Source organism: Bidens hawaiensis, unplaced genomic scaffold, assembly GCF_021521415.1.
Source record: "Bidens hawaiensis isolate Kalapana, Puna unplaced genomic scaffold, B.hawaiensis_p1.1 tig00024415_1, whole genome shotgun sequence".
NCBI classification, from domain to species: Eukaryota; Viridiplantae; Streptophyta; class Magnoliopsida; order Asterales; family Asteraceae; genus Bidens; species Bidens hawaiensis.
In genome coordinates this window covers 181,352-191,198 of record NW_027493842.1, presented here as the reverse complement: position 1 = coordinate 191,198, position 9,847 = coordinate 181,352, and the positions used below count along the sequence as shown (strand labels likewise).

The following is a 9,847-nucleotide window of genomic DNA, read 5'->3' as shown; positions in this document are numbered from 1 at the left end:
AGAAGACGGAGGCAAGAGAGTGGTGGCGCTGCAGAGAAACTAGGGCAGAGAGCAAAGGGAGAGAGATTTGGGGAGTGTTTAAGTGTAGTGTGTGTAGTGTTAAGAAATTAGCTTAATTTATAGGAAAACCCAAAGGAACACAATCCCTTAAAAGGGGGAAAAGATCTTATCAAATCAAGCAAAAGATATTAAAAAGCACAAGAAAACAAAAGCAAAAGATATGCCGGCAGCTGCAGGGGATGGGGAAAAGCTGACAGGTTACAGATCAAAGCATGGGAGGTGTTAGATAAAGCACTGTTCAAGACATGCAAAAGAAGATTTCAAAAGATTATGTCAGTCACTTTTTCTGTCAACCAATAGGATTGGTGCGCATGCTGCGCCGAAAGTGGCTTTTCGGACAGATGTCGGAACTGACCTACAGTGCTCATACAAAAGATAAGATATTTCAAAAGCATACAGGCTGACCTAAACTGAAGAAAAGACTTAAGGTCTAGCGCGAGAAGGCTCGAGCGCGCGCGAGGGCGAAGGCAGACAGAACAATCCTTAGCGCGCCGCGGGAAGAACTACAATCCTTAGCGCGTCGCGGGAAGAACTACAATTCTTAGCGCGTCGCGGGAAGAACTACAATTCTTAGCGCGCCGTGGGAAGAACTATAATCTTAGCGCGCTGCGGGAACAGTTCGCCTCGCGTATCGCAGGAACAGCTGGTCTTCGCGCAGGCTTCCTTGTAAGGAGTCTGGCGCGTGGAGCTGCGTAGACATCCTTAGGCGGGAAGAACCAAAGGACAAGCAAAGAGTTAAGAGAAAAAGGGGTTCAAGGCGTAAAGGGTTAAGCAAAGGGGCGGGATGGCGACAAGGGAGAAAAAGGGCGAGATGGCGACAAGAGAGGAAAAGAGGCGGGACGGCGACAAGAAAGAGAAGGAGGCGGGACGGCGGAAAGGAATTATTATTATTAGTAAGTAATATAAAAATATATATATATAATTTATTTAATGTTAAATTTACAAAGATTAATAATCAAATTTTAAATCATAAAAAGAATCGGATTCGAAAACGGGTACCTGGGTCGGGTCGGATCGGACAGATGTCACAGCGTTGGGCAAAAGCACACTTGAGCATATGACAAGTTGAGTTCCAACAGGTTGGAACGTCCGAATTCGGCCTCAAATACTTTCTTTCAACCGACTTGCAATAGTTCTTATATTCAAGATGTCTTCTTTTACCACTTTTGAAGACATCTTGTAACATAAGTCTAAAAACTTTTAAATCGTCACAAATGTTTTCATTGTCAAGACCTTTTTGAACAACCAAGTTGATGATATGTGTAACACATCGAACATGAAAAAAATCCCCGTAACAAGGTGGTGAATATTTAATGATAAATTTTTCGGCCGCCTTAGTATTGTTTGATGCGTTGTCAAACGAAATCGAAAATATTTTATTTCTCAAGTTGTAAGTCATTATAACTTCATCAAGCAATTCAAACAATTTTTCGGCGGTATGTGGGAACGGGAAGTTTTCAAAAGCGATGGTGCGTTTCATCAATTGCCATGTCACCGGATCAACCCAATGAGCGGTGACACATATGTATGATTCGGGCAACCCGTGTGGTGCCGACTAAACATCGGTAGTTAAACTAACCATCGCTTGTAAAGAATGAAAAAACTCGATTAACTCTTTTTTAGCACACTCCCACAACTTGATATAATGTCGTCTTAAGGTAGTACGACTTACATGTGTGTATCGCGGTTGTAGAGTTTCTCGAATCAACAACGTCAAATCCGGGTCATCAAAGTGGTTAAACGACAAACCTCGTTGAATAACGAACTTTGCCATTCTATCTTGAACTTGAGTCGTGTTGTAACGAAATAGTGTACCATCTTTACCCAAGTCAACTTGATCGGTTGCGCCAATCCCTTTCAAGGCCTTGCAATATGGTTTCTCGATGTGCTTTCTCAAAGTCGAGTTGGAATCGTGCTTTAATTGTGTTCCACATAGTTTGCAACGAGCCTTTTGATCACCTTCGGCATTGACAACCAAATCCCAATTCTTCCATATGTCTTGGCTGCGGTTATGGGTGACGACTGCAAGAATATTTGGGTCATCTATAGCACGAACGGGTTCAATAAAAACACTCTTCTTAGCCTTCTTGTTAGTTTTTTAGATGGATGCCATAATAATATTTAGTTGGATGGTCGGGTTTGCTAAAGGAGAAGTATTTTAGTTTGTTTTTGAATTTGGTGGTGAAACAAGTGATGGAAAACAACTTATATATAGGTTTTGGGCATCAAGAACCAGTTCCAACGGCTATATTACCGTTGGAACCGGTTACAACGACTCTTTTTTTCTCGAAAACCGGTTCCAACGGTAATATAGCCGTTGGAACCGGTTACAACGGCTATAATACTCTCAAAAACCGGTTCCAACGGCTATATTACCGTTGGAACCGGTTCCAACGGCTAGTTTGACCTGTAGTTGACCTTTTTAAAAAAAACCCGCCGGAACCGGTTATTTCGGGTAGGAACCGGACCGGGTACAATTTGGAACCAGGTAGGAACCGATTGAAAAATACAATTAGTGGAACCGGGTATGAATTTCGGGTACAAAAATACCCAAACCGGGTATGAGGTCCATCGGGTAGGAACTGGAACCGGTTCCGGGTCGGTTCCACCGGTTCGGTTCCGGAACCGGTTTTTTTTTTTTCACGTCTAAATAGCAGTAAGGGTCATTTGTTTATAATTTTTTTTGACAATTTTAAATCGATACAAGCCATTGTATATGTTTAGGTTTAGATTTTTTGTTTTGTTTTTAGTCATGTCAACCACACTTAAGTATTTTCTTATATTGTTTTCGAAAGATTATTTGTTATTATCAAATTACTGAATAAAAAAAAAGACGAACGTTGAACGGCCTTGGCCTTGCCACTTGTTTAATCTGAAACATTTATAATTCATATTCTTTTCTCAAGTTACAACTACACTGAATATTTTGGGGTCAAAACCGACCGTAATGGCATCACAGGCTTGTTATAGTAGTCTCAATCTAAATAATTTTCCACAAAAGTTGTTCTTATTAGTGGGATGATTTTAATTACTTATATTTTTTGTTATATTTGAAAATTAATCTTATGTTAACTGCATTCCGTTTGATGACATGTGTCTGTCGTGATCGATCCCCCTCATTATCCATGGTGACGTGTGTATACATGAACCTCTCTCCTCTCACTCCGCCCACAGCTCATTTGACTCAACCTTCCTCATGGACACAACCTTCCAACACAAATCCTCCTGTGGATCTTCCACGCTGGCCGGGATGCTCACGATGGAGATGTTTTTTAACCCATGCCCCATGGGTGCCGTGATGGAGATTTCTTAATACTAAATAGTAAATACTATCATCAAAACTTGTTAGGACATAAATTGTTTTTAAGATAACATTTATAGACTCCGCACACTCAACAAAGGGTGGGCATGTCACCTAGCTGCGCACCAGAAAGCACACGTCCAAAACAAGGCTAGGCACAAGAAAGCACACGTCCAAAACAAGCAACACATACGCTGCACCTGCACCTTTTAGTTGTTTTAGACTTGTTCATATGTTTTTAGGCCGCTTCAGACCAGATCCGATCACTCAAGGGCGCATGCCTAACACACTTTTAGGTCGGTTTTTAGTTTAAATGGAGCTCTTTAGTCTTATAGCATCAGCATCAAAATCCACCATACAATCATCTCCCGAGTTAATCTAACATAAGGACCGAACAAGACCTAAAATAGCAACAAAGTGTAATTATTCAGTTCATCTGGTTTACTACATAACGAACCAAAATACATAGCTGTTTCAACAACATTCAAAGTTCTGACAGACCCAACCCGACTCCTCTTACTCCCACCTGCCAATCTATAAGCACAAATTAACCAACAAAGACCAAAACTCTACACAACCCACCCCACCAGTCTTGGGTGAAAACAACGAAACGGAAGTATTTTCATATGCACAATGATCATAAATATCGATTTCCATAAAAATACACGAAAAAGCGAAAAACACGACGTGATCATCTGGGCCCCGACAATTCATCAGGACGAAGATTATACGTGGAATCTTGAATAATCCAATCAGCATTTGGATTATGAGTGGTGTTGAACTCTTGCCTAAACATCTCATCTTTCTGCCATTCTTCCCATCTCTCAGCCAACCCGTCACCTTCAAGCATCCTCACAACTTCTGACATTTTGGGTCGCTCCAATGGCGTTCCTTGCGTGCACAAAAGTGCCACCTGGATCAGTTGTTCCACCTCAGCTTCTATATAGTTACCTTTCAAATCAGCATCCACCAGTGTCTCCAGCTTCTTTTCCCTCAAAAGCCCTTTCACCTGTGAAAAGTTTCATGATTTACAATCTTTTTAAGGTTTATTTTTTTATAAAGTTTCAAGATTTACAATCTTGTTTGGTATAAAGTTAAGTTTCAAGATTTACAATCTTTTAAGATTTATTTTCGTATAAAGTTTCAAGATTTACAATCTTTTTTGGCATAAAGTTTCAAGAGTTGCAATCTTTTTTTGTATAAAGTTTCAAGATTTACAATCTTTTAAGGTTCTTTTTTGTATAAAGTTACAAACTCACAATCTTAAGGTTTTTTTCCTTTTTGTATAAAGTTCCAAGATTCACAATTCGTAAATTTTTTTCATATAGAGTTTCAAAAATTCACAATCTTTAAGGTGATTTTGTATGAGGTTTCAAGATTCACAATCTTTTAAGGTGATCTTTGCATAAACTTATGGTTTAGCTATAGACAGAAACAAAACAACTAATATTAACAAAAAAGTAAAAAGTATAAAATTTGTTACCCAATCTAGCAACATGACATCATCATCATTAGCAAGACGAGCAAGATCAAAAGCCCGTTGTCCAGTAATGAGTTCCAGAAGCATAACTCCATATCCAAAAACATCCGTCTTTTCTGAAGATTTCCCGGTTGACAGATATTCGGGTGCTATGTGTCCAATTGTACCACGAACAGCAGTTGTAACATGAGTATCCTTGTAATCCATAAGTTTAGCCAACCCAAAATCTCCTACAACCGCTTCAAATTCTTCATCTAATAATATATTTGCAGCTTTCACATCGCGGTGAATGATTTTCGGGTCACAATGATCGTGTAAATAAGCAAGACCTCGTGCAGACCCGAGTGCAATTTGCTTCCTTTTTGGCCAATCAAGTGGCTCCTGGCTTTCGGGTCTCTCTGCAATAATTATTTAAACAAGTTGTTAGATACTATAGGCATTGATTTATGTATATTTTGAAGTCAAAAAGTCAAGCTTTGTCCAAGAATGTCGACATTTTACAGCTTTTCTTTTAATTTTTATAAAGATGGTAGCTGAAAATTACCTCTTAAACATGATGCAACACTCCCGTTAGCCATATACGGATAAACAAGCAACCGCTCGGTGGGTGTCATGCAAAATCCTTTCAAACGAAGCAGGTTTCGGTGCACAGCCATGCTAATCATTTCAACTTCCGTTTGAAACTGTAATTCTCCACCCTGAGTTCTTTCCTCTTTTAACCTTTTCACAGCCACTAACGTTCCATCCGCCAGACGTCCTTTATAAACTTTACCGAATCCACCTCGTCCAAGAATGTGTCGATTACCAAAATTGTCGGTTGCAACTTGTAGTTCCCGAAGAGAAAACCTCTTCAATTGCCCTAAATGAACTTCTGGATCTTCTTCAGCTGCAAAACATATAATAATTATGAGTAAATCGGCATCTAAGATTTCAATAATTTCATGTTTTTTTGTACGCTCGTCAAACAGGACGAGTTTGTGTGATGGGTAAAAACGGTCCATTTAGAAATAGTATCAATTTGGTTTGGGTCAAACCATCAAAACGGGCTGCCATCAACCAAACTAATACTTTTTAAAAATGGCTCGTTTTGACCACAACTCAGTTTGCTAAGAACCGATTAGACCCGTTGAATCGTTGACCAACTTTGTTCATGCAACGGGCCGTTTAAAAGAAATATCATTTTGGTTCGGGTCAAAGCGGGTTTTCCATCAACCAAGTTGATTTTTTTTTTCAAATGGCCTGTTTTCACCTCAACTCATTTTGCTAAGAATCGTTTTGACCCGTAGAGAGTATGATAAGTAAACTTTGTTTGTGCAATGGGCCATGTAAAAAGAGTCACTTTGGGTTGGGTCAAAACAGGCTGCCATCAAACAAATTAATACTTTTTTTAATGGTTGTTTTCGCCCAAACTCTTTTGCTATAAACTGTTTTGACTCGTTGACTAACTTTTGTTCGTGCAACGGGCTACTTAAAAAAAGTATAAATTTGGTGCAGGTCAAAACCAGTTGCCATCAACCAAATTAATACTTTTTTAAATGACCTGTTCGTAAACCAAAATTGACTAATTTGAGGTGACCCAAATCAATCCATATAGATAAAAATAACAGAAGACCTATAGTAATTACTAAAAGAAAATGTTACAATAGTAATCCAAATCTTTTTGACCGGTTTAACCTGTTAAACTGATTTGACCGATTTAACTGTAAAAGGAGAGCAGCCAAGTGGTTTTTCACTAACCCGGTACATCAAAGAAATGATCCTGCGGTTTTCGGCGTCGCCACCAAGCAAGTGCAATTGCAGGACCCGCAAACAGAAGCGCAGCACCAGCAGCGACTCCTCCGGCAATGGCCCCAGTGGCACTGTTGCCGACTGAAATAACATAAACATTTAGAAAATATGATATTTGCTTTGCAATTAAAAAAATAAATAGTGAAAATTGATAATACCGGAAGGAGACTGGGAGTTTGGTGGAGTTGGAGGTTGAGGAGGATTCGGAGGCGCTCGCAGGTTTGGATTACCAGCAAAACTGTAAATCAAATAAAAGGTTTGAGAATTAACTTAAGTGTCACATGTTGCAAGAATCTAAAAACAAAAAATGGATTTGAAGTTTAAACATACCTGATAGGTGTGAAAAGAGAGAAGGAACCATTAACTGGAACATCTCCGCTCAAATTGTTGTTGGAAAGATCACTATGATGCACATTAATAATATAATATAATTATGTTAGTGTTCTACTAATATTATATATGTGCAAAGATAAGAAAAAGAGAAATACTTACAGAACTTGTAATGAAGTTATAGTAATTAACGAAAGTGGAATAGTTCCCGTCAATGTGTTGTTGTTGAGACGACTGTCCTTGCAAAAACAGCAGAAAATGACACGCTATTCTCAAATAACCAAAATGGTCAACAAAAGTCAACCACTATATAATACTAGCCACCTAAAAAACCAAAATACTTGCAAATAGTTCAATTTAGTTTGCTACTTTGTAAAATTAGGCCTGTAAATGAACCAAACATCAACTGTTCGACGGGAAGTTCGTTTATTTAATAAAGGGATGAACACGAAAAAAGTCTCATTCATTCATTTACGTGCGTTTATTTACGTTCCTTTATGTTTGTTTAAGTTAACTCGTTTATTCGCTCATAAATTCATTATAATTTTTTTATGGTCGTTACAATTTAGTCTACCTTTATAAAATTTAAATATATCCAATTACAATTTAGTCTATTTTTATGATTTTCTAGGCCCAATAGATTGATGTTCACGTTAACTTCTAATTGGTTTTCATTCGATTTTTTTTTGTTCATTTATGTTCTCAGTTACGTTCGCTCGTTTGAACCGTTCATTTACAGTATGAACAAATGAACATAAACACACTTGTGTTCTTACTTCTTAACGAACAAGAACAAGAAAACCATGTTCATTTAATTGTCCATGTTTAGATCGTTTGTTCAGTTAAAGTTAAACGAACAAACATGCCATGCTCGTGTTTGTTTGGTTTGTTTAAAGACCATTTGAAGTAAACTGATTTAGAAAGCATTTTGAACAAAGTATATCCCAAATCGGCCTGTTTATCCATTAAAGGGTTAGAACGAGTACCAAGTATAATCGTTAGATCACAAATATTAAAACAAAAACTAAATTAAATTAAAAGAATTCGTACAGAAAACGAAGCTTTTGAAGCTTGCCCAATGTTTCTGGAATCACACCGTCTAACCGATTGAGATAAAGATCCAGACTCACTAAGTTTGTTAAATTCCCGAGCTCGTTTGGAATTTTTCCAGTAATATTGTTACTGTAAAGTTCCCTGTAAAATAATTCAAAAACAGCTTGTGAGTAATAATGATAGAAAAACAATAAATAAATATCACAATTCCAAGTAAAATGTGTTTTCTGGTTCACATTTAACATATATTTACGTTTATCAAGCTTGACATCGCAAGCTTTTATCTTGCACAAAAGGGTTTTTTAGAAAAACCGAATCTTGATTTCATAATAGAAAAAAAAGAAAGACGTTAAATTTAATAATCAGAAAACAAGATGCGTTGTACATGATCCCATTGGTTAGTAGGATATTGACAGCGTAACGTGTACGGAATCTCACGTTCACCAAAAATAGTTGTAATCATCAGACAATAAGACGTTTGAGTGTTTGGAAATTCCTGATTATTCAAAAATTATTAGATTAAATAATAAAAATTTAACCTTTTTGTGAACAATATAAAGGATTCTGAAATAGAAATAAAAGCCTCAAATTAGGAAGTAACTATGATGACTTACAAATACTGTAAATTAGAGAGTTGACCAAGCTGTGGAACAAGTTGACCCGACAAGTTTGCGTTTCCAAGATCACTGCGTATAACAAACAACCACAAAACAGGAAACATAATTAAACATGTATCTCAAATCAAACGAATATTTACCAAAACAAGAAATATAAGCTTACACTCGTGTAACACTGTTCTCGTTGTTGCATGTAACATGAAACCATGTACACGGATTCACCAACGTCGCATCCCAACTTTGAAGAACATTATTTGGGTCACCTAATTGAGTCTTTAAAGCATTCAATGCATCACCTGTTTAACAAACCAAATCTAATCATAAACCCATTTTAAAAACACCATAAAGCATCAAACTTTAATTCCAAAACAAGTTAAAAAAACCATCCAGTTACAAATTAAGGTCAAAATCACTAAATCAGTAACAAATTCAACTATATGCTCATTATGTCCACTACTATTATTAGAACTAGAAATCAATAACCAATAACCAACAATCATTCATTACTAAATCTGGTTAAACAAGAATAATAGTATCATATTAACTAAACCTAAATCAAAAGTCAACAAAACAAGATTCGATTGAAGAACAATAAAGCAAATACCTTCAGCATTCCCAGAGACTTTTAACAAGTTATTGAACAACAATATGAACCACACAAGAACTGAAGCTGAAACCAAAGAAACAACCCGATCCATTACTCAAAACCGGGTCCGGGTCAGTCAAGCTAAAAAACCCAGATTTCTCATGAACCAACCACTCAGATCAAGAAATTTGAAAAACCCAGAAGCCTAAACTGAAAACCCACTTCAAGAAACAGCTAAAAAGATGAAATTTTTACAAACCCAGATGCAAATCTAATCAGTTAGGGCAAAATAAAGAAGACCCAGTTCAAGAAACAGTTGGATTGATGGAATTTGAAGGTGGAATTTGAGGGTTTTGGGGGTAATTAGAGAGAGAGAGAGAGAGAGAGAGAGATTGGGGATGAGGAAGTCGTCGTAAATTTAGTCAAAGGTTCTCTTTTTCTGTGCTTTGTTTCTCTCTCATCAATACAACTGGTTGTAAAAGAATCTAGAGAGAGAAAGTAATAATAAGAGATTAGTTGGGAATTCAACTTCTTTCTATATCAATAACTTTTTTTTAAGTATAGTAATAAACAAGATTGTATATTTTTTGTAGTAATAAACTGGTGGTGGAATGGTAAAGGTTTGATCTTTC

General features: G+C 37.1%; 1 protein-coding gene across 1 annotated transcript; it reads right to left on the bottom strand.

Moving 5' to 3' along the window:
• Positions 1-3,765: 3,765 nt before the first annotated feature.
• Positions 3,766-9,487, bottom strand: LOC143569153 (BRASSINOSTEROID INSENSITIVE 1-associated receptor kinase 1-like). Its single transcript, XM_077055135.1, has 11 exons — positions 9,234-9,487; positions 8,793-8,925; positions 8,627-8,698; positions 8,010-8,153; positions 7,122-7,193; positions 6,960-7,031; positions 6,788-6,867; positions 6,579-6,710; positions 5,386-5,727; positions 4,845-5,239; positions 3,766-4,370 (listed from the first exon to the last, which is right to left on the bottom strand). The coding sequence occupies exons 1-11, from the start codon at positions 9,325-9,327 to the stop codon at positions 4,053-4,055; spliced, it is 1,854 nt and encodes a 617-aa protein (XP_076911250.1). The 5' UTR covers positions 9,328-9,487; the 3' UTR covers positions 3,766-4,052.
• Between the last annotated feature and the right edge of the window lie 360 nt (positions 9,488-9,847).

What these genes read in the sequence shown, in the direction of transcription:
- LOC143569153 (XM_077055135.1), bottom strand. Translation starts at nt 9,327, where the DNA reads ATGGATCGGGTTGTTTCTTTGGTTTCAGCTTCAGTTCTTGTGTGGTTC. An exon ending in CTCTCTAATTTACAGTATTT is followed by an intron (nt 8,154 to 8,626) that starts GTAAGTCATCAT and finishes ATTATTTTACAG; the next exon opens with GGAACTTTACAGTAACAATA. An exon ending in AAACTCCCAGTCTCCTTCCG is followed by an intron (nt 6,711 to 6,787) that starts GTATTATCAATT and finishes ATGTTATTTCAG; the next exon opens with TCGGCAACAGTGCCACTGGG.